At 38.1% G+C, this 25,285-nt stretch overlaps 1 protein-coding gene across 1 annotated transcript; it reads left to right on the top strand.

The window, feature by feature from the left end:
• Positions 1 to 1,437: 1,437 nt before the first annotated feature.
• LOC149421618 (ATP-dependent DNA/RNA helicase DHX36-like) lies at positions 1,438 to 25,073 on the top strand. The gene is made up of 11 exons (XM_089634942.1): positions 1,438 to 1,976; positions 3,840 to 4,214; positions 8,999 to 9,168; positions 10,133 to 10,295; positions 10,592 to 11,183; positions 16,246 to 16,414; positions 17,051 to 17,460; positions 18,164 to 18,688; positions 19,605 to 19,776; positions 22,479 to 23,116; positions 23,313 to 25,073. Exons 1-10 carry the CDS (start codon positions 1,719 to 1,721, stop codon positions 22,549 to 22,551), a joined length of 2,907 nt encoding a protein of 968 aa, XP_089491068.1. The 5' UTR covers positions 1,438 to 1,718; the 3' UTR covers positions 22,552 to 23,116; positions 23,313 to 25,073.
• Positions 25,074 to 25,285: the final 212 nt, after the last annotated feature.

Raw genomic sequence — 25,285 nt, 5'->3', positions numbered from 1 at the left:
ATTTAGTTTGAGCCATTTTGACAATGTTTCTAAGTCACTATTTATCTTTTTGATTGCTTTCTCATAATTATCTTCTGCAATATAAATTAGTGCGTCGTCTGCAAACAGTCTTATTTTGCAATGTTTTAATATTTTTACCATATCATTTATGTAGAGTATAAACAATATCGGACCCAATACAGATCCTTGCGGTACACCCAGATTATTTTCAATCGAATTTGATATATTGTTTCTTATCTTTGTTGTTTGTTGTCTGATATGACCAATTTTGGAATGATTTGAATGAAAAGTGGTGCATATTAAACTTAAATTATATTTATAATTGTGTGTTGTTAATGCAGTTATAACAACTTATGATTTTAAAAAAATTAAGTAGGTGTTGTCATTTTTCATACATCTTTCTCCTTACCCCGCGGCTTCAAGTTGTTCTCGAATAGCTCCGTCCAGGGCTTTTTGGGTTTATGGGAAATTGCCTGGCAGCCATTTTATATGACAAGCTTTTTAAATGATTTGTACGTAAAGTGGTATGCATTGAATTATTTTAATTTTATTTTTGTATCGTTAATGAAATCATAACAGCTTGTATCTTTTCAGGGTATTTGATGAGACAGGGAATAGGATATGTCATTAAAATATTTAAGCAGGTTTTAACAATTTTCGTACATCTACTCCCTCACCCCACGGCTTCAAATTGTTCTCGAATGGCTCCGTCCTGTTCCTTTGGGAACCCAAATGGGCCTTTTGGGTTCATGTCTACCTTTGGGGTGCGAAGCCATTACCTAAGCGCCTTTGGGGTGGGAAGCCATTAAAAAAAATAAAAATAAACTAGATCTATTTTTTTTTTATTCTTTATTTTGGCTTTCACCCATTAAGAGTGATCTTGGCCATACATTACAACATTTTTCTTATTAATAAATACAACAAATTACAGGATAAAATTGACATGATTGACAAAACAACATTGATTAAACAACATAACATAACATAACATAAATATAATATAACATAACATAAGCATAACATAACATAAACATAACATACTTAACATAAACGGTACAGAGCTGGTAACAGTAGATTATCACAAAATTATAAAAATAGGAAATTGTGTACAATATAAGTGGGCGCTTTTAGTTATTAAACCAAAGATTTTTCTAAAATTAGTAGCGTTTATTAAAAATAGAATATGAAATTGGCAATCTTATAAACAAACACAGCATATGGGAGTAAACAAATGTGATTATAAAACATAAAGATAAACATAACACACACATACTATGAACATAACATAAACATATCATAACATAACATGCACATAACATGAAAATGTTTTGCGTTTTACCGTGAGTGGAGTGGTTTATTTATGGTGAGTGGTATGTCTATGGTATTGCCGGACATTTCAAAAAGTGACGAAGGAGAGCAAAGGAGAGTGGTGATTGGTTTATTTATGGGAGAGTGGTTAACAGAGTAGAGATAGTTGATTTATGGTTTACAGTGGTTTATTTATGTGACGAAGTGACAATGCAATGACAGAAGGTGACAGAATTTGAGCGGTTTGTTTATGACGGAAGTGTTATTGTGCTTTGAAAGTATCGAAACCAGTGCACTAAACAGTGCGTGTTGTGTGCTGCGTTTATAAATTGTTTTTTCTTCTTCTTTAAATTTCCCTCTCAAGTTTCCAGTTCATTTATAATATTGTTTAAAGACATAATTGCGTAAATATGTCTTTCAATGATTTTGGTGTACATGATCGTCGACGAGGAGGTGGTTACCCTGGTTTCCGCAACTGGGGAGAGTCAGGAAGAAGTAACAGGGCATTAGGCCGCGGTTGGAGAGAGGGGGGACCTGGGGAAAGAGGAGGCCGCATAGGCTTTGGACGGGGCTTCAAGCGAGGGGGGCGCCCATGGCATCTACGAGGAAGGGAAATCGGATTATACTTCAGAGATCTCGGTAGAAGAATGAACAATTCTTTTAAAATGGTAATATTTACTGTGATATTGTGACCAATGCTACTACTGATATGATTACATTATTTAGCTCCGAGAGACTCCTGTTTTCTGTGAGGAGCTTGATAATAATTTAGAATACCTTAGCTTAACCATAATATTAGGATATTCGGTATAGTGTCAGCTTATAATGTGGATTCTAGCACATGGATGGTATCGTGGACAGCACTGATTTACCAAAATTAATTTTATTCCAAAAATACCTACCCTAAAAAACACGGCTGTTTATTTTTATTACTTACCTGATAGAGGTAGAAGATAAATTTGTCTTTATCTAGGTACAAAAAGGCTATCATATTGCACAGTGATGAGCAACACACGGCCCGACAGAGGCGGGTCCAGAAATGGAAGTTCAATAAAGAAAAATTAATATGAAGTGTTAATACACATTGCTAATGCGTAATGAAAATTATAAAAACGCCAATGAATGTAATTAATTTACCAGTACCCACCTATTCTAAAGCCGGTAGTACAATATTGTTTAATTTAAGATTATTTATCTGCACATGTAACTAATTAATGTTTGTTTTTTCTTTTAAAGATCTTTTCGTATTAAAAGTTTTAATTTTAATTTCTATTAACTCCAAACTCAGTCAGTTGTTTATCAGTAGACATAAAAGTAAACAAAAAAAGCTAAAGTACCTATACATTCATTTTATTGCACCCGCAAATGTACTGATAAAAGTGATAACTTGTTTATAACCACTTTATTTTTCTCTCTTGTAACATAAACTTATTGTCACTTTATTTGAATACGTTTGTCGTGATTCAATGAATTGTTTGCGATTTCTTTCCATATGATATCCACATAATTTGACATTTTAAATTATTCCACGCAAATTACGTCAACAATGGATAAACATAATTTCAAGTTCAACATGGCTGTCATTTATAACACAAAATACTTAGAACTGACATTTTTTCACATCTCCCTCTAATACCTTAATAATCTTAGGTCGTAGATATCTCTATCTCACCGCGGTCACGTCAGAAAATCCCTTGAAAATAAATTTTGTATGATACTAAGCATACGTCAGACATGATAGTGTTTACCTCCTTTGCCTGTATAGCAAAGAGAAAGAAAGGAGATATCTTCTCATTTGGACGCTAGGTGGCACTGGAACTCGCTATTACAGTACGAATATTAAAAATAAATTAATAATCGGGTAGTTTGTTAAATTCTTTACTTTTACGGTAATAGCGAGTTCCGGTGCCATCTGGCGTCCAAATGAGAAGCTGCTGTACGTATTTAATTTAATTTCAAGGGATTTTCGGACATTACATGCGGTGAGATAGAAATACTATTGCAGCATACTTTGGGAGGTTTTTGACAAAACGACCTTTGTAGACGGCGGCCCACATGCCCATTTTGTATGGCCCGCGAGACTTTTCGTACATCCCTATGGCAAAATAAAATATTAAAAAAATTGTGGTAAAAAATATTAAACTGTTTCTGTTCTGTTTTGTAAAAATTTCTAGTAAATTTTATATGTTTTTAATTTGAATATAATGATAAAATCGATAGAATTTATTATTTAACAAATTTTTTTCATTTGCGGTGTTTTTTTTGCATTATTAAAAAATTACAGTTTTAGAAAATAAATAGGTAATATGCAAACGTTAACCACGTCAAGCTTTATGTACCCTACCCCTTGCAGCCCGTGAATAAATTGTAAATGGATAACTTGGCCTTCCGATTAAAAGGTTGCTCATCACTGATATTGCATTATTATCAGCTGTTACTTCTTATTCTTAAATTATTTTTAAATAACATATTACTTAATGGTGCCCATTATACTAAAAAATTAAACAAATAGCTTTTACACTTGTTCACAGCCACTACTGGAGCTGCCTGCGAAAAGCCAGTCAACCATCCAGCGATGGCTCGACGCGGTGGAGGGCGAAGAAAAGGTAGCGGACGCAACTGAGAATGTGTTCCGAGATGAATACCTCGACATCACAACTGTTCCCTTTTCCGCCAAGCTCACCCAGTGTCTGGTGGCCAACTTGAACACTGCATTTCCCCAACAACTGAATGAAGACCTCCACACAGAACACTTGAATAAGAAAAGTAATAGAGATTATGCAAAGATGTTGGAATTCAGAAAAAAACTACCAGCTTATTTGAAGCGTGACGATATTCTGAAAACTATCCGAGAAAATCAAGTGGTTGTTGTCAGTGGCGATACTGGCTGCGGCAAAACTACCCAGGTTTGAAGATGAACTTCTTCCTTATATTTTTTATTATATGTATGTGTCATTTTCCAGGCTGGGAGGTTATATTATTATCGTTACTAGCTCCCTCAGTGAGTTTCTGTCATATGTTTTTATTGGATCATTGTACGAGACAGTTATGTGATCATACAGATACTGTAGCGATAGGGGGGTTGGACACAGCTTGTCACGAAATCAGCCTCGGGGAATGTGGCGACAAAGTGGAAAGTAGCTTAGTCAAAGTACAGAGAAGAATTGATTTCTAAATCTGACTTGACACTTGAATCTACTACTTAGGAAAAAACTGAATTTAAACTGGAAGGGAACTGATTTTACTACTGAATAAAACACTTTTTAAATATTTCACTTGGAGACTTGATTTTGTTTTCAGAAGAGTTGATTCCTTTTCAGAGGTAGTTGTTGAACTGACTTGACATCGAATCTGGCCCTACTTTTATAGGACAAACTCGAGTTGGGTCTTCCCTGTTGGGAACCTCCTCTTTAATGGTAGTGAATTTAGTTATGTATTTTTCCTCTCGGCTGTTAGCTTGTCGAGGGAAAGGCAACGTTGTGGGGCCATACCTCTAAATATGCCAGTTCAACTTACCTAAACCATCACCCTAAATCTCGTTTATTTATTTTACAATAAAATATACAGTTTTACATATTGGCTTTGGTGCTTGACATTTTTGGATTGAACATTTTTTCAAAGTGCGGAAAATACAGTTAGGTGTAAGTTTTCAGGTTATTATTTTAGCGTATAGTCATTTTTTTGTGTTGATATTTATTTCTTCGTCAATAAGTATGACCAGTTTCCCGTAATCTCGTCCGACTTTATCAGAAATGGTTATTTAGAACTCTTAATTATGCGATTTATTTCCACTTTGCTGTGATTGGCTGTAGCTTTCGGCCATTTAAATTCCTAATTCCATCCGGTGAACAGTGGACAACGTAAATACTGCGGTAGTTCTTTGGCGGTGGTCATTTCTTCGTCTGGTGGCTCCGGGTGAAGAGATAGATGTTTCTTTCGATTTGTTTCAGGTTCTGTTACTATATCAGATTGTAATTCACTTTATAAATGACATGTGGCATATTATTTGATAAATTTAACTGAATTAAAGATATTTTATGTGTCGGCAATACGGTAAAATCTGAAGATTTTGGAGTCTTTCTGTTTGGCATATTTCCGGGCGTGTGTCGGCGACACGGTATCTGAAGATTTCGGAGTCAGAGTGTGCTTTCAATTTTACGTAAATATGAATTTTATTGAAAATACTGGCATGGTTTTGGACACGTATGATACAGATCATGTTTCACAAATTGATAACCACCACATTGCTTCTGGCCCCAATAATATTCCTGCTATTGTTCTCAAAAAGTGTGCAGCTACTCTCAGCCATCCATAACATATGATATAATATATGGTTATGCAACATTCTTTTTCAAAAGGGAAACTCCATAGATATTGGAAAAGAGCTATAATTACACCCATCTATAAAAACATTTTGACAAAACACAAACCAGCAAAATACAGACCTGTAAGTTTGACTAGTATTATTCGCAGGTGAACTGTCTGTCAGAGGACGTTCAAAAACTACATATCAGGAAGAAAGTCAGTGGGACTGCAAGGAGGAAATGGAAAAAGGAGAAGCTAAAGTTTACAGATGGGTCCAAGATGGATGAGGGAATAGGGGCCAGGGTCTGTTTACAGTGTTCCAAGAGGGAACTTAGTATACCACTAGGAACACATTTCACTATATTTCAAGCTGAGATGGAGGCCGTCTTAGCTTGTGCACAGGAGAACATAGGTATGTACTCTGTTAGCCAGGCAGCCCTAATGGCACTGAAAAGTAACCGATGCAACTCCAGACTGGTGATGGAATGCAAAACCATTCTTGAAGAACTTGCTATCATCAATAAAATAACCCTGATCTGGGTACCAAGACATAAAGGAATTGAGGGCAATGAGCGGGCTGATGGACTAGCAAGGAAAGGGGCGTAAGCACCACTTGCGGGATCCAAGCCGGCCGTAGAAGTAGCAGCTTGCCACACTAAAATACATATTGAAAGGTGGGTCAAATCCCGGCACTGGGAGGAATGGGAAAAGGCTCTATCCGAAGTACTCATAAACGGATCAGACCCAAGGCGAACCAGACAACTACTCAAATGGACAGAAACTCACTGAGGGAACTGGTAGGACTACTAACAGGACACTGCCATCTCAGGAGGCACATGCAGTGGTTGGGAGTGGAAAACACCAACAGATGCAGGAAATGTGAAGAGGATGAAGAGACTCCAATTCACCTTTGGTGCCAATGTCCCGCTCTGTTGGGAACAAGGCTCAGATACCTGGGAAGACACATTGTAGAACCAGAAGTCATAGCCACATATCCAATGACAACCTTGGTGAACTTCATTAATGGGAACGGATTACTGTTTTGTTTGGAATAAGGTAAAATGCGTGATAGCACAATGGGCCTATGGCCTAAGTGCTCACGGGAACTACATGAAAACCGTCTCCGCTCTATAAAAAAAATCGCAAAACTATGTAAAGAATAATAGTGAACGAGATAAGCTTGTGCTTGATCAAACTTGACATAATCTTAAACAAACAACACGGATTTGCAACGAAAAGATCCACAATTACCAATCTTCTTCTTAGCATGGATTACTGGGCAAACAAGTGGGACAGACGGATTTTTACTGACATGACTTTGAGAAAACCTTTGATACTATTCCAACCAATAGACTTCTCAAATGAATCACATTCTTCCTCACCGAGAGAAAATTACAAGTTCGAATTGGCAACCAACTGTCAACAGGGCGAAATGTGACCAGTGGTAACCCTCAAGGATCAGTTCTGGGTCCAGAGTTCTGTTTATTTTGTACATCACAGATCTGCATACAAAGATAAAATCAGACTACAGCTTTTTTTGTTTTTATCTTTTAAATTTCCTAAATTCTTTACCAGCCCACACATAAATGACTTAAATGAAATATATCAATGGGCAAACGATTGGCTTCTAAAACTCAATGTTGAAAAATGCACTATACCCACTACATATTGGAGAAACTAACCCTAAGCTTGCATACAAACTTAATAGAACACCTCTAAAACTAGTGACTTTTCAACTAGACCTAGGAGTTACCATATCGCAAGACTTGAAATGGGAACCGAGTATCGCTGGGATTGTTAAAAGAGCAAATTCAATAACATATTTAATCAGAAAAGCCTTTCTTGACTTGACACCGAACATGATGTTAAAAATATACAAAAAAGGTGCGTCCTCTCCTGGTTGCACATTTGCTTTCCAAATATGGAGTCCATATTTTGCGATGTATATACATAGAACTAATAGAGATTGAGACTTTTCAAAATTTTATCTAGACATTATAGTTGCCGTGGCATCCAAGAAATCTTCACCACCAACAAAAATATAAATATCTGTGAAAATTTTACAAAACACCTTTTCTATCCAATCCTAAGAAACACTTCCCTTCGAGTAGTTGATGCATGGAACAAACTTCCACAACGTGTCATCGACGCTACTATTATAAACCAATTTAAAGCTCGATTGAATTCTTATTTGGAGAGAAGAAAGGATTAACTTATTTAAAACAGCTCAATTATGGTTCAAACCCAGTGGCGGTTCGTGGTCTTTTTAACAGGGGGTTCAGAAATTCAAGAGAAGATAAACATATCTAATTAAAATTTACTTACTGTTGTCCTTCGTCAAATAGTCGAATACGGCAGCAGTCACACAACTTAAATAAAGTTAGTGGGAGGGGTACCTAGATATTATTGTTTTTAAATCACTTTACACTAGACACAAATATTAGATAATGAGAAAAGTTTTATAGGAATTAAATTGTTTAATGTTTTTATAGCACTCAATGTATGTTGCTAATTATTATTGTTTTTTCGAGAAGAATAATTTCGTAGAATATATAATAGATATTTAAAACATTAAAAAAAAAACAAATAAAGGTGGCACGAAATAAATTTACTAAGTCTACTTCAATAGGTAGTAGATTTGCAAATGCCATAAGCAAACGGTTGGAGAAATGCAGAAACAAGAAAACAAAAATATGTACAAAAATGACTACAAAGTTAAATACCATAATATAACATAAAAAATAACACTTGCTTCCCTATGGTTCAAAGTTCAAACGTCGACCGCGAAGTTCTCGGGTTTCTTCGGTTACATTCGTCAATGTTCGGAGGTCACGTGATAACATAACGCGTGTTCGGCGCACACAATTTGTCTTACTTTTGCAAAGAAAGACCAAATTTTGTATATGTCACCGTCATAGGGTATGTACCGGCTAAAATTCTTTTGTATGAAGAGTTTGGCGCGGATTACAACTCGCACAAAGTTGGAATATGTATCGTATTTTTCGGTGGCGCGGGTTTTGAAGGCGAAATTTTAATAGCGTGCTATCTATAATGTGCTTATATTATTATAAAACAAGTTTGTTTTATTTTCTCATCTTTTTAATGGGGGTTCGCCGCACAAACGCACTTTAGAGAAAACCGCCACTGTTCAAACCTATCGTGAGATCAGATATGAGTGATACAAGAAACCATTATTAGTGTGAAACTGTGCACACATTAGTGTTGCCAACATCAACCCAAAGAGTACCCTGCCTTTGTTTCCTACACACCAAATGCCTAACTTTGATAGTCTGTGCAGTTTGGTTGTAGCTTGGCGACACCCGGCACTTGTCCATGACATATATCCCTTTATTTTTATTGACTATGCGGACTGTGTCTTTGGCAGGTGGGTCAGATGATCCTGGAGGAGGCGTGCGCCGGGGGCCGCGGGGCCAGCGTGAGGGTATTGCTGACGCAGCCGCGTCGCCTTGCCGCCACCAGCGTGGCAGCTCGTATGGCACACGAGCGGGGTGAGGAGCTAGGCCTCAGCGTGGGCTATACCATCCGCCTGGACAGGTGAACATGTCTAAACAGGTTCATTTTTCTACAAACAGTGGAGAAAAGTTGCAAAACCTTGCCATTGATTTTAACAGCTCTATGTCAAAACAGAATAAACATCACACTTAACATAACCCATTATTATATCATTTTCTGTTTTAATCCAGTTAACAATTTTAATGATCTCATATTTGGAACATTTATTTTTGGATGCACAATTTTTTTTTTCAGTCATTAACAATAACAATTTGTATCTATGTATTATTATAACAATATACTATTTTAATGCAGGGGTGGTCAGTGAACTTCTGAGGCAGGCAACTTTGTAAATGGCCGAAGGGAAGAAGGCCAAAGGCTTCGTCCCCTATGACACAAGGTCACCAACATGGATAAACAGTCAGATTTAAAGAAAGGGTGAGGTCAAAGGCTCCGCCCCCTACTACACAAGGCCACAAACATGTATCTAAACAATCAGATTTAAGGGAAGGGTGAGGTCAAAGGATCCGCCCCCTACTACACAAGGCCACAAACATGTATCTAAACAATCAGATTTAAGGGAAGGGTGAGGTCAAAGGCTCCGCCCCCTACTACACAAGGCCACAAACATGTATCTAAACAATCAGATTTAAGGGAAGGGTGAGGTCAAAGGATCCGCCCCCTACTACACAAGGCCACAAACATGTATCTAAACAATCAGATTTAAGGGAAGGGTGAGGTCAAAGGCTCCGCCCCCTACTACACAAGGCCACAAACATGTATCTAAACAATCAGATTTAAGGGAAGGGTGAGGTCAAAGGCTCCGCCCCCTACTACACAAGGCCACAAACATGTATCTAAACAATCAGATTTAAGGAAAGGGTGAGGTCAAAGGCTCCCCCCCCTACGACACAAGGCCACCAAATCTAAACAACTAGATTTAAATGCATAATATTTTGATTGTTTACGATTTTAAATATGTTTTTTAAAAGAGTGTTGGTTGCAGCGTGCAGCCTCGAGAGCGCGGTTGCCTGGAGGTGGTGACGGCCGGTGTGGTGCTGCAGCGCTTGCAGGGGGACCCGGCGCTGCTGTCTGTCTCCCACCTGCTGCTGGACGAAGTGCACGAGAGGGACACCACCGTCGACATCCTGCTTGGAGTTGTTAAACAGGTTTGTGTCTATCCGGCTCCCTTTTTATCCGAGTCGCCATCTATCCTGCTGTACACAGGAAAAGTCAATGTTCTGGGGCAACCTTCTAAGAAAAGAGAATCTGTGAAGGGGTATTACAGTTTTGCAATTACTAATCTTAGGGTATTACAGTTATGGACTGCAGTTAATGTTTACCCAGATTACACCACCAGTCATTTAACAGAAGAGAAGAAATTGTTTGACGCATTAAAAAAAAAATGGTTTGGTGCAATAATAACTTTGTTACATAATTAATTTATATTGTGTGTTAATTCCAGATACTTGCCCAGCGAAAAGATTTGAAGTTGATCCTCATGAGCGCAACAATGGAAGCGGAACGTTTCAGTCAATACTTTGGTGGATGTCCTCTGCTGCACATTCCTGGCTTCATGTTCCCTGTTAAAGAGTTCTATTTGGAGGATGTTTTGGAAATGACAAAGTTCGAGGACTGGCCCCCGTTGCGTACGGCAGGGCGCGAGGGCGGGAAGGGTCCGTGGATGAAGCGCCGAATGAATATGCGGAGAGCATGTGAAAAGGAAGAGCGAACACGAGCACACGAGGAATGGATCTGCCCATTCATACAGAAGCTGCACGATGAAGGCAACTACTCTGAGGAAACTCTCGCCAGTCTACTGAAGCCGGAGAGTGAGGAACTGTGTGAGGGTTTGGTGGCGGCGCTGATAATTAACCTGTGTCACATGCGGCCCCCCGGGGCTATTCTGGTGTTCCTCCCGGGCTTGGCTAATATCACCCGCCTCTGCCGCCTACTGGAGGAGCAGGCCAGCCTACTTCCTAGACACCTGGTTCTGCCGCTGCACTCCCTCCTTAACTCCAAGGACCAGAATGTCATCTTCCAAAAGCCTCCTGAAGGTCTGTTTTCCTATTTTGTTTTTCTTGAATCATTCATTCATTAGGTTATAATAATGAGAAACTGCAGTACATTTTTTTAAAATCAGAAATGACCTTCTAACTTAAATACCTGTATATATTGTTGCGTTTAGGGCCCCAACGAGTGGAACACAACTTTACTCCTTTGACTAGCTCAAGGTCGGTAGGTGAGTGAGCACTCCAGAAACCACAGGGTCGGGCCGTTTAAGACTTACTTCTCTGAGACACCTTTGGTGAGATAGGCCGCTGGATATCCTCTGTTGTCAAATGTAACAGTGGGTGATGGAAATGGTTTTAATGGTACAACTAGGACATGGCATACATAGGCGGGACACACAGTTATAATCGTACAAGGCACGGCACATGATATCTAACTAACAGATACATTATAATCTCTCTCTCTGGTTTGCAAACGTTACGTTAGGTTGATTATGACAGGCACACACGAGGGTAATTAATTACAGCGGATTCACATGACTACAGGTTCTGAGTATCACCTCAACTCGCATGGTCAGACCTGACCCGCGGAAAATACTGTCCTATGGTGTGTTATAACTTCCATCAAACTGAGAACATCTCCATTCTATTTGGAATAGAGTTCGGCACGGCGAAAGCCACGCGGTCCAAAAGGGCGCAAGACAAGCACAACACGCGTGCGGTCTCTTTATAGTTGTTATATTTCCTTTTGTATTATGGTGAGATATATGATTTAGCAGTGTTAGAAATAAATAACACCAAGCTATGTATTTACATCTAAAAACATACCATACACATGCAGATACTTATAATTTAGAAAAGTCTTCGATCGTAAAACTTTACATGTTTGCGAAATATTTTCCAAAGTGTGTGAATTTTTTATTAATTATTTTTATATGAAACCTAAAAATGTGACAATAACCTTTGTAATACGTCTGTGTAATTAAATATGTTTTCAGTTTCATATAAAGTGGTATTTCTACAGTTTACAAAAAAAAACAATAGGAAAGCGGCAACAATTGTAAAAAAATTCCTCTTTCTCTGAATATACATATACTGCTCATACTTAACAGTACTCACTTTTTATATAAATAATATTTTTTGTTCATTTTATACTTTTAGATATTTTTATTATTTTAACATTTTATACTTGTTACTTTATACTTTCCTTTGAGTTTTTGTACTTTTACATTTTATACTTTTCTGTGAGTTGTTGTACATTTACATTTTATACTTTTCTTCTAGTTGTTGTACTATTACATTTTATACTTTTCTTTCAGTTGTTGTACTTTTACATTTTATACTTTTTACTTTATACTTTTCTTTGAGTTGTTGTACTTTTAGATTTTATACTTGTTACTTTATACCTTTCTTTGAGTTGTTCAACTTTTACATTTTATGCTTGTTACTTAATACTTTTGTTTGAGTTTTTGTACTTTCACTATTCTTTCTTTTATTGATGGCAACGTTATGTCGTATATATGAAAAAAAAAAAAAAAAAAATTATACTTCTAGTTACATTTTTCCGTTTGTAATATTCAAATCTGAAAGATTCTTTCATCTGAAACCAGTAATTCATGTTGGTATACATTCATAAACAGTGAATCAATTAGAGAGATTTTAAAGCCCGCCTAGATCTGCGGTGTGACTCTAGAAACAGCTGATGCAGTGATGCCAACCAAGCAGGGCGTTTTGAAGACATAGTATTGTAGTCATTTTTAAATAACGATTATTAATTCTATGTATGATTAATTATATATTATGTAATAAAACTTATTATTCAGAATCGGTTTGTTGACCTATATTTGTAAAAAGCATTAATTTTGTGGCTCGTCATAATTTACAATAAAAACACATAAATTTGTTATTTACCTCTTAAATTTTATTTACACTCTACTGGTTTCGGAAGAACCCTTCCTTCATCAGGAGTTTAAATTTTTAATTTTAATATTCTCCTGATGAAGGAAGGATTCTTCCGAAACTAAGTGGTCAGTAACGAATTTATGTGTTTTTATTGTAAATTTTGACGAGCTACAAAATTAATGTTTTTCACAATTACATATACTTTTTACATGTGTTTTTATTGTAAATATTTTTCACTAGCATTCTCCATTATGTGATTCTTTTAAGTGCACATTTTGTGAAACCACCAAAAGTATTTCCCTCTATAAAATAGTTTTTATGTCATAATGTAGCACTTTGAGGTAAACAATAAACCAAGGGCTTATATCGTCGCATTAATTCGTAGACTGCGTAACTCCAAATTTTTCGAAAATACGTTTTTAATGCCATCTGGTGTTAAAATTAGACCCGCATCGACTAGTAAAACTCGAAAATTTAAAAAAAAATTAACCTTTTAGATAAACACAAATTAGAAAACTGCGTAAAATTATGGTGCCATTTTTACTCGCGAATACTTCGTAACTCCTTAATTCAGTATTGGCAGGTGAGCTGTGCACGCTTGTTGTGTTTTTGACTGAGGAAATTTATTTACGGTGTAATAGTTTTACCGTGAAATTAACTGAGATAAGTTGATTAATCAATTTTGAACATTTTATAACCTTAATTTTAATTGTGAAGTCACGAATAGTGTTTTGTATCTGTAGTCTAAACTGACGTCTTCTGCACCGTGTGACGCTCTGCCGTAGCTCTCTTGTTTTATGTGCCTCTGCGGTTTCGTAAATACCTAATAGGTCCTTGTTCTGTGATTATCTCTTCTTCAAGGTCACCATCTCTTTGCAAGTGGATCTCCTCCTGATGCATATCCGGATCCGGTTCTTCACTGTCCTCTTCAAACAAACCCAAAATATTTACGGTGGAACGTGCGGCAATTCCATCTCGTCTCTCCTCAGACACAGTCCGTTCTCTGTCAGGCATCTTCCGCGGGTCAAGCACATGTCTTGGTATGCCATCTACTTCGATGTTGTTGACTGAAGTAAGTCCTGTCACCCTTCCATGCACGATGTGCATCTCCCATCTACTGGTTTAACCGCAAGAAGATCGCCCACTTAGAGCTCAGTCAATACTTCCTCTTCTATATTCACTTGCGCAGAAGGGTGTCTCCACGAGTGTGAAGTGTGAACTATACTAGACAGCGCAATACCTCGATCATCCTGACTTTTTGCAGCCAAAGATTGTACCGAAACACTGCCTGCAGGGGATCGCTTCCACTTCTGGCTGCAGTTCTCTTTATTGTTTGATGATGTCGTTCAACTATACCGTTTCCAGCTGGTCGGTATGCCGCGCAAAATCTTTGACGAACATTCCATCTCTTACACTTATCTGTAACACTGTAGGAACAAAATGCAGTACCATTGTCCATGAGAACTACTTTGGGCGGGCCTCTTTCCCGAAACACTTCTTCCAAATGTCTGATAATCGAAGCTGCATTATCTGACTCGATTTCCCGCCACACGGCAAATCTACTTGGACCGCAATCGATAAATGTGAGTAAACATTTCCTACCGAAATGAGTAACATCAACTGCCAAGCGACTCCAGGTTGTCACAACATTAAGATTACCCGCTTCATGGGATGATGGTGGAGGGTCAATTGTCCTGCATTGTACGCAGGAACGCACGCATCTATCGACGTCCTTTCTTCTCGCCTCGGGATCGACCAGCCGGGCAAGATGAAGCGTTTACTTTACTCCAAAGTGATGCTGAGCATGAAGAGTTTCTACGCTTAAAGCACATGTTTACTCACCAGTTCCACTTTCAAGTCTCTCCCACCTATCTTCACACTCTGAGGAGTCTCTTTCACAACGTTTCCTGTCATGGCTACTCTTTGCCCGGGTCTTGCGAACCCTAGTAAGTACATCAGTTTTATTTCTACAGGACAACAAGGGTGATCGACAATGTCAGATCAAATTCTTCTACAATCTCCTTCATCAACTCCAAGCGTCACTTAACGATCATCTCTGACACGACTACTCCCAGTCAGTGTAGATCTCACCCAGCACAAAACCGTCGCCGAATCTGTAATGATCTCCAGAGTTTGAAGATTTCACTTGAGAGTCAGATTTAATCCCTTAAGGATGGAAAAGTACCAGCATTTACAAGACTTAAAACAGACATTAGAAAAGGATTACCACTCCTTTAACGATAACCTTCCGCATCATTAAAATCATTAAAATGCATCTAAATAGACTGCCTCGACATACACATACATTGTTGTGTTTTATTTTGTAAATGTAAAATTCCTATCTCCCAAATTTTCCGCTAGGTTGTTCATAAAACTGTTCGCAGAAAAGTATGTATCTTTTGTAAAATGCGTATCTCCATTCTCAGTTTTTACGTAAACTTCGTAACTCCGATTTGAAATAGAAAGCCTTAACTTACAAAAGTTTAATGATTGAAAATAAATTTCCAAATATATTATATGTTCGAAACATAAATAAAAAGAATAAGCCGTCTTTCATTTTTTTTCACTACGAGGTTTTTTGTGCCTCCTGTAAAATTTTACATTTGGGAGTTACGCATTCTACGAATTAATGCGACGATATAAGTTGGGGGTTTAGGTGGTTCAACCCCCCCCCCCCCAACGGCCTCAGTGCAGGAAAAAGAGAATAGTATTCGTAGTTTACATTCCTGGAAAATACAACAATATTAGTTGCACCATCTCTTTTATCAATGTGATGTAAATAATCAGCGGTGGTAAGTAATACAACATTTGGGCAAAAATGCTTCCTATTCTATGGTACTAAACTATACAACAAAATCCAACTCTCATTCGAAACTCACAACAATATCATGACATTTAAATCTCAAATAAAAAGCCGGATACAAAACGTAGGAAGATCAGAAACAGAAAATATACTCCCACCAAACACTGAAACAGAAACCACTCAACTGCACTAAAAAACACCATGTAATATATTTATTATTATTTCAGAAAAAACATGACATAATATATTTATTATTATTTCAGAAAAAACACGAAATAATATATTTATCCTCCCCCTCCCCCCATGCGAACGCTCTAACTATGCCATCAAAAAACGATGAGGAAATAAATAAAGACCTGTAATTAAATATTCAACAAGCCTTTTTTTTACTCTTTTTTTTAGGAGTACGAAAAATCATCGTATCCACCAACATTGCGGAAACATCTATCACAATCGATGATGTGGTGTATGTAATTGACTGCGGCCGGATGAAAATAGGAGATTATGATGTAGAGTCAGATGTCAAAACCTTACAGGCCGAATGGGTGTCGAAGGCTAACGCACAACAAAGGTAACTTTCTGTGTCCTAATAATGTAGTCAGCTGTCAGATCTGATTTTCAAAGGTTGCCTAACAGAGAAAAGTTGACATATATCCTAATGAAAGTCTGAAATGGTATTTTGGGGAATAGGTAAGGTGAGACGAATTAAAGAGGTTGTGAGGTCACATTGAGCAGTTGGTGGATGTAGTCGACGGTGAATTCCCCGGGCCGAAGATTGACAAAGATGAATAGGATTGACTGACTTAGGTACCTCGACGGCGCGGCCTTATATAGAGCAAATGCATTCGAGAATAATCCGGCGATCGCGAGTAGATAAATCGGCAGGTTTGCTATTATTCTAGCATTGTACATTCTCCGTCTTACATATATCAATGTTTGCATATATATGAATGTTCCAGAACCTTCGTGTAGCTACCGCTGCAGTATCTTTAAAGGCTATGTAGGTTCCTTAAGTCTTTTTGAGGGCCTAAAGTCAAAAAACATTATCTACATAAATATGTAACTCAATAACAATAATCATCACTGACAGTTGTCGATGCTTGTTTCTTTCCTAAAAATTAAATAAAAATGTCAAGAAGAAGTCCATATTTGAATGCAAAGAAATATCGATGCTCATTTATTTGACTTCTGATTTTTAATATTACAGACGAGGCCGGGCCGGTCGAGTGAGCGCAGGCGAGTGCTACCGACTGTATTCCAAGTGGCGTGCGGAGATTCTCTCCGAGCGCCCCGCACCAGAATTACTTCGTGCCCCCGTGCATGAGCCCCTGCTGGCTGCCCTACTCCTGCGCCTGCGCCCCGCACCCGAATTCTTGGCCTCGCTGCTTGACTCCCCTCACCCAGCGGCCGTGGATACTGCTGTGACACTGCTCAAGCGCATGGGCATCCTCGATGTGATGGAGCGCCTGACTCCGCTGGGCGTGCACGTGGCGCGCCTGCCTGTGGCTCCCGGCGCGGCTCGAATGCTGCTGTTGGCCGCCATGTTTTCCGCAATGTCTCCCGTCTCCTCCATGGCAGCTGTAGTTGCTTTCAAAGATCCCTTCGTTCTAGCCATTGGTACGTTCACACAAGAGGTTCTTACTTAATAGCCTTAGAAAGGGGTCTGCGTTAACACAAGAGGCTCTTACTTAATAGCCTTAGAAAAATTATTCTTGTAGGATCCAGTGCACCAGGACAGGAATATTCTGATTTGAACAGCCCAGATATCAAGAATAAAATGTTGAAGCATTATATTCCAATGTCAACTCACATCAGCATTGCATCCTTTTTTGGATCTCCACATTTTTAATAGGGAGCACACATGAACATATATATATTTTTTTACAGTAAATCCCGAGGAAAATAATTTCCCTCAGAGCCTATGTCATCTTTGGGGGTGCTCTCTGGGGGTTCTTTTTAGGGAAAGGAAGGAGAGAAAGTTCTGGGAAGAAAAAAGGTATGAGGGGTGGGTAGGAATCTAGGGATCAGTGTCCAGGAGTGGCAGACAAATGAATATATCCCTCCCAAGGCGAAAGATCGAGAGACCAGTTGGAGAGGACAAAGGGTCTCCCCAAACCAGCCTCTCCCGATCTGGCATGCCACGCAGTTGGTGGGCAGGTACATCCTGAACACCTCACCCAATGAACACTGGCGCCTCTGGTAAATAACCAAAGAGGTGATGGTTATCCAATCAATGGCTCCCGGGGCGGCGGTACCCAAAATCCGCCCCCGAAATTGCATGTAATGAATGATACTAATAGTAAGTGATTGTTCTCGTTAGGAAAAGAAAAAGAGGTGGAAGAAGCACGACGCCGGCTGGCAGGCGACTCGGGCTCCGACCAGTTGGCCGCTGCAGAGGCGCAGCGCCGCTGGGCAGAGCTGCCGAGCCACGCTGCCGATAGATTCTGTCAACAAAACTTCCTTTCCTCCAACACCTTGCGCCTGCTGGGAGACATGCGCCAGCAGTTTGCACAGCTTCTCTACAAGGCCAAGTTTCTCGCCTCGCCTGACCCCGACTGTCCGCAAGCCAACCACCACCAGCACAAGACGGCTCTGCTCAAGGCTCTCGTTGTAGCTGGACTTTATCCCAATGTGGCCATATACAAGGGCAAACACACCAAGCTGGGTACACTTGAGGACGGACGGGTCGTGCTGCATCCCAGCTCTGTTAACAAGTACGCCAAACGCCCGGCACAGAAATTGGTCTACCGTCTAAAGCAGCGCTCTACAGACCTCTTCCTCCACGATACCTCTCCGGCGCACGCCATTCCGCTTTTATTCTTTGCAGAAACCTTTCTAATTACAGGTGATTATTAGATTTATTATAAAAAACTGATTTGTGTGTTTTTATTGTAAATTATGACGAGCCACAAAGTCAATGCTTTTTACAAATACAATTATTAGGTTGTTTATTTTACGATTCACTTTAAATTCCTACAAAGTAACAGTGGATGAAAATTAACATCCTTAGTATCATTGTATAACTGTTAAGTCATTAAATAAAATTATCAGAGTTTTAAATGCTGAAACATGTAATTTTTGGATTAAATATTATTTTCTAATAGCAGGATTTTCTTAATCATATCATGTAAAAACCTTTACCCCAGCCGTGTTTCTCCAATCTATATAAATATATATATCCATACGTAAATGTTCGTTTGTCCATAATCTTAAATCTGCCAAAGTTCTCCAATCGGTGGAGAATATGAAATTTTTGACAAGTTTTTTAAATTTTAGACAAATTTTTAACAAGTTCAAACAACAATTCGGATACGTATGTGTTTTTATATAGCTACATTTTATTTGGTTTTACGCCGAGCCGGTTATTATATAACTCGTGATAGGCAAAAACATGTATTTTTTAAAACAGCGCCATCAGTTGGACGTAAAAGCAACATGCGCTATTGTTTCTCTATCTGCACAGACAGACTGAACCAGAGCAATGCTTCGCGGTTACAGTTAGTGCATAATATTATTATTAACATTGTTTTAAATTTTGTATACCAGACACATGCACCTTTATTTATTACAAGCGGGGTGGTTTAATCTGCAATACTAACTACACACTGTAAAACTTTTTTTAAAGGTTTTTGAATGGACGAGAATTCTTATTAGGAATAAATTAGGTCGTTAACATTCACAATAACATGCATATTTATTACTTTTATTCTTCACCATGCTTTGATTCTCTAATACCTGTGCCTCAATATGATACTATTTAGATGGAGAACTGGGCATGAGCGTGGTGCAGAGCGGGGACCACTCCTGGAGGATGAAGCGGGGGACTGCGGAGCTGCTGAGGCGCATGCGGGGGGCCCTTCAGCGTTTGCTGCAACTGCACCTGGAAAACCCACATCCCATACAGTGGGACAAGCCAGAAGGAAACCTCCTCAAGTTAGTAATGCAGCAGTGGCGTGTGCACTAGTGCTGGGTCCATCTATCATTTTACACCACCCACCGGAGAAGTGATTGGAGATAGATTGATGCGCGGCCGTCTTGTTAATGTTTGAAATCGGTGGTAGCTATGGGTCACGACTCATTTCATTGAGCGACCGTACCAGCTCAATAGTTTCGTACGGCTCAAAGAGTCCACTCATATTGTTAAGAGCATATTGTTCTCGCCCGATACGGCTCTCAACTCCCAGCATGAGCGTATGAATGATTGTACGACTTTTGGTAATGGTACGCCGCCTCATATCAAGAGAAAAATAAGATGCTAGGTAGTTAGTAGATATAGGCACCCAAGTCCAGATGTCGGATTGTCAGAAGCCATTCACGTCTCCGAGTATGTAATAACAATTAATACTTGGATAATTTTAATGGCATTATTTTTCTAAAATATCTCCTGATAAAAAAGAGTAACCGTTAACTCAATTTGAGTTATAATATGGTTCATCAAAAAGAGCTAGCTCAATTGTGCGGCTCGTTCATGAACGACTCATGGCTAACTGTATATGCATATGAGGCTGGGTACACTTGTCAACGTTTCAGTCTCGGCGAGTGTGGTGAAAGCTTGAAGTCAAGTTTGGAGTCAAGCTCAGAAACGAATTTATTTCCAAATCTGAGCTGACGAAAAGAATTTATTACTGGCAAAAACTAAATTTAGTACTGAGTAAAACACTTGAAAATATTTCTTGGAGACTTGGTGATGGTTCTTCAGTAGAGAGGATTCCCTTTCAGAGGTAGTTGTTGAACTGACTTTGTATGGAATTCGGTTCTCTATTTATAGAACAAATTCAAATCGGGCCCTCTCGGAGGAGATTTTCCTCTTTAGTGAGGAGTAAATTGGTTAGGTATTTTTCCTCTCCGTAGTTAGTTTGCTGAGAGGAAAGTAATATTTTGATGTGATACCTTTAACCAAGTCAGTTCAATTTACCACAACCATCACCGTTTATTTATTTTATAATAAAATATACAGATTCTCATATTGGGTTTGAAGTTAGATATCTTTGGTTTGAACATTTCCCAAAGAGTAACAAATATATTTAGATGTGATTTTTCATGTTATTATGTTAGCATATAATCATTTCTTGATGTTGATATTTATTCCGTGGTTATATTTTCGATCATTTTCCCGTAAATTGAGTCTGATGTTATCACAAATAGTCACTTTTGAATTTGTAATCATTGTTTGATTAAAATCTCAATGGAATATGCTGTGCTGTGATTGGTTGGAGGCGGCGGCCATCATGGAATTCCCTCTGGTGAGTAGTGGAGGGGGATCAACGTAAATACTAAGTCGGTTCCTTAGCGGTGGTCATTTCGTTGACTGGTGGCTCCGAGTGAGGTGGTGGATGGTTATTTTCAGATGTGTTTCAGGTTCTGCTGCTATATCACTATGTAATTCTCTTGATTAATCACATATAGCATATCATTTGATAGAGTTATTATGATGTAAAGATTTTTAATTGTGTCGGCGACACGGTATCAAGCGGTTTCGGGGTTTGAGTGTTTTTGCAGTTTTTACGTAAATATGAATTTCATTGAAAAATGCTGGATATTCTGAATACGTATGATTCACTAACGGTAGACTATAGATGTATAAATTGTGTAAACTAGGTGACTCGAGACGAAAAAGAGTTTTTTCTGTATAAAATAACAAATTTGGAATTTAATGAATATGTTCAAATTTTTTAACATTCGGATTACCTTCCCGTCGGGAAACGGTTCTAATAGAAACTGGAAAAAGAAGCGGTTCCATATCTCTTTCCAGAACTGGAACTGCGATGACAGCCTGTTTCAGATTTCAGGTATCTACCATCTGTATTTCTCTGTCGCGAGAATGAAACATACAAAATTTATTTATACATCTATTGTCGCTCGCCACGCCCATCGTGGGTGCTGATTGAGCTGGCAGCTCATTGATCAAATTATTGAAAAAGTAATTCGATCGATCATTGATGGATTGTGATCGGGTTAAAATGATTGGGTACTTCACAATCGACCCAGGACTATCGTGCACAGAATTTTTAATCAAGGAGGCAGTGAGAAAAACAGCGAATTAATTGATATTAAAAAAATTTACAACGGACATGATAAGTTTTCGATAACAATGGTAAAGCAGTTGATTGCTGCTTTATCCGATGTTGGTTGTTTTTACCGTAACCATATCAAATATCCAAATAACCGCTTCATTTATGTGTATTGCAAGCCTATTACTGGATATATATAAAACTTCCTTATTTTTTCGACTGCGCAATTGTGTGAAAGAAAGTCAACATAATTTAATAATCATTTTATAATATAATAAATGTATTAATTAATACAGTTGCCAACAGTCGGCACTGATTGCTACATTTGTAATTTGGCACACACAAAGCACATTTTTCCACATCCAAAAATCCTACGTCGCAAGTAAAAAAAGCCCAAGTGCCAGTTACGCTATTTAATGACAGGAGTGGTATGTTAGATTCAAGAATCTGAAGCCTGAATGGAGTCCATACTACAGTGCAAGATGTGGGAGAATGTCAAAATCAAACGATTTGATTTACAACAGATTGTTTAAATTATACAGTACTAATATGAAGATGTTGAAGAGACGAATGGGAGAGACAAAGCGACTTTGCTTTTTGTAATAATAACTTGTGTGTTTTCAGAGCCATCATTGAACTGATAACCGCGGAAGATGATCCGAGATACGAAAGCGATGACGAGGAAGAAATGGCTTAACATTATGTTTAAAAACTTTCGAAGCAAACATTACATTGATTCAAGAATTCTCATAGTTATATTTTATAAAATATTGTGACACTCGGTATCTTATTATCCAGGAGAATCTCAAATAATAGTCTGTAAATCTGTATACAAGTGTTTATTGATGATTCAAACAGAAGTTGACGTAACTAGCAGTTCGGTATATGTTTACTTCCTCGATGGATAGGCGGAAGAAGTGTTGCCATTGCAACCGGAAACCCTTCCTCGTCTTATATTTCTGCTAGGCTGATAATTGCGCCCTACTGCTGGCCATGTTTGAATGAGCAGGCGTTACACTATTGTCTAAGATCTCCACGGATACAATAAAATGATTTGATTTCCGACAGCAAGAGCAGGGTGTTTAATATTAACTGCAGTGGTTTTATTATTTAATCAACTAGCTAGTCTCAGAAATTTACTTACATCATGTATAACTAGCTATCATACACAAGCTACACAATACATATAATGCCCGACATCGCAGCACGAATATTTTCATTTTAGAAGAAATTGTAGGTAATAAAATGTTAAAACCCCTCAGGCTTTTTTTTTTTTTTTTTGTTATTTGTTTTTGGGGTATTATGCCGTGTTGCGCTAACTCCTTCTTTAGCCAGAATTAGCTGTTAGCGCAGCTGAGTGTGTTAGCGTTAGCTGAGTTAGCGCAACACGGCATAATACCCCAAAAACAAATAACAAAAATACTTTTGGCCGTGAAAATCTTAAATCATACCCCTCAGGCTTATTCTATCAGAAGGTTAAGGATAAGTTATTTCAGAAAATTTGAACAAGTCATCAAATTTAGACGTTGATTTTCAAATTCTGTGAAGGTTCTATCCAAGTTCTGTTATTATATCATTATTGGCCAGTTATTTCCAAAACTGAAATATCTCCTGAACCTTCATAGAACAAGAAAATCAACTTTGAAATTTGATGAATTGTTAATTCTCTGAAACTACCCATAAGAGTATTTACACTTTGCAAAAAAATCTAATGTATTCGAAAACTAAAAACTGTTTTTGAAAGGTGATGAAATACGCTTGAAATTTTTATTACTAATATAATTTATCAATATTAAAATTTTTAATACAAACATAAAAAAGTTTAAAAAAAATTCTAACCAAAATTACCTATAATGACAAAACAAATGTATTGTAAACTTGTTAATGTCACTTCACTGTTTTGTCATTTCATATAAAAATAATTAATAAAGAATTCACAAAGTTTCATATGTTTTTCTCAAATTGCGTTCGGAAACTTTGGTTTCATAGAGGTGCTTATTTTAATTTTTCTGTGGTCAACTTCTAGATTTGAATATAAAGCGTGCTGTTTTCTCTTTCCAACACCGTTTAGATCATATTTTTTACCACAAGAGTAAGGGAGACACAACTATATCTAAGAGACCTATATGAGCTGTTCCCAAAAGCGAGCAAATTAGCCTGAGGGGTTAAATTTAGTTTAATTGATTATTTTTGTGATATTTCATAAGAATGCTGCATTAGTATAGAAACATTCATACATATTATAAATTATTTTTGTAATACAAATCTTAAATGTTCCAGAGTCTCCAAGAAATATAAATAATATGTTTCACATGTGCAGATTCATTCATTCTAGTGAATCAATTCAATTATTCGATATACCGCATACAGATTTTTTTGTTATGCTGTCTGTACTCGTTGTTTTTTTTTTCGAGTATCAAACTATGCGTCTGACCCATAGGGCTATGAATCAGATTTCTTAACATTCTGAAGTGAGGAAATAGATGTGCATTACTTTTCGTAACTGCTCTCATAATAACAGAGTTTAAGAATAACATAGGAAGCAGAGGGATGATGCCTTACAAAAAATGTCTTAACAGTATTATTCATGTACATAATAAAACTTTTACCACATTAACACAATTTCTTTTTATTGGCTACTTTTTCTATGCTTTCACATTGTGACGAGAGAGAATCACATTCAATGCTCAACAATGCTGACAGAGAAGTCATACACACTCACATTGTGACGAGAGAGAATCACATTCTATGCTCAACAATGCTGACAGAGAAGTCATACACACTCACGGGCCATTCAATGTAACAATTCCAAATTATAGAACGAAGCTAGCTCCAAATATGAAATAGCTTGTACCGGACGGTGTGTACCACTCCCGGCGGCCGCCATTTCATAATGGTCGAAGCACCGAGCGGGAGCGTGGTTTTAGAACTTACGTGGGGCTTCGATACCTCGAGTCCCGCTCGCCCCCGCGTCGCTTCCCCTCACCGCAAGCACCCGGCCGGCCCAGGCGACCGCCCGGGACCAATCAACGCGCCCCTAAGCAACGCTGTACGGGGCAATATTTTGAATTGACGATTTATTGAAATGTTTAGACTAAGTTTGAGAGAGTTCGGCCGTTGATATTACGAAATAAAAGACATTGATAAAACGGCCAGACTCTCCTTAGCATAATTAGTTAATAAAAATTAGTATTAATTTAGAATTAAGAAAATTATATAAGATTTCCCCTGAATAAGTTGGGCCGGGGACCCCCACACTGAATGAATGTATGTACAAGTGATTGATAAATAAAAATGCTAGAGAGGAGTGGTTAGGATCGATTAAAAGAGCATAAAGAGTAGCTAATTAAATCTTAGCGGACCATCAACAACCCGCGAATGAAGGCAGCGCGTCGACCCCGCCCTCCCCAAAGTCGGGAGAGGGGGATTGC

Source organism: Hesperophylax consimilis, chromosome 8 (genome assembly GCF_061612785.1).
Source record: "Hesperophylax consimilis isolate HC1 chromosome 8, BYU_Hcon_1.0, whole genome shotgun sequence".
Taxonomy (NCBI): Eukaryota; Metazoa; Arthropoda; class Insecta; order Trichoptera; family Limnephilidae; genus Hesperophylax; species Hesperophylax consimilis.
Note: the sequence above shows the minus strand (reverse complement) of the source record. Positions and strands in the feature narration are given on the sequence as shown.

Excerpts from the sequence above, each read along its gene's own strand:
- LOC149421618 (XM_089634942.1), top strand. The coding sequence starts at position 1,719 with ATGTCTTTCAATGATTTTGGTGTACATGATCGTCGACGAGGAGGTGGT. Across the intron at positions 9,169-10,132 it reads TATACCATCCGCCTGGACAG|CGTGCAGCCTCGAGAGCGCG; the intron begins GTGAACATGTCT and ends TGTTGGTTGCAG. Across the intron at positions 17,461-18,163 it reads TCCCTTCGTTCTAGCCATTG|GAAAAGAAAAAGAGGTGGAA; the intron begins GTACGTTCACAC and ends TGTTCTCGTTAG.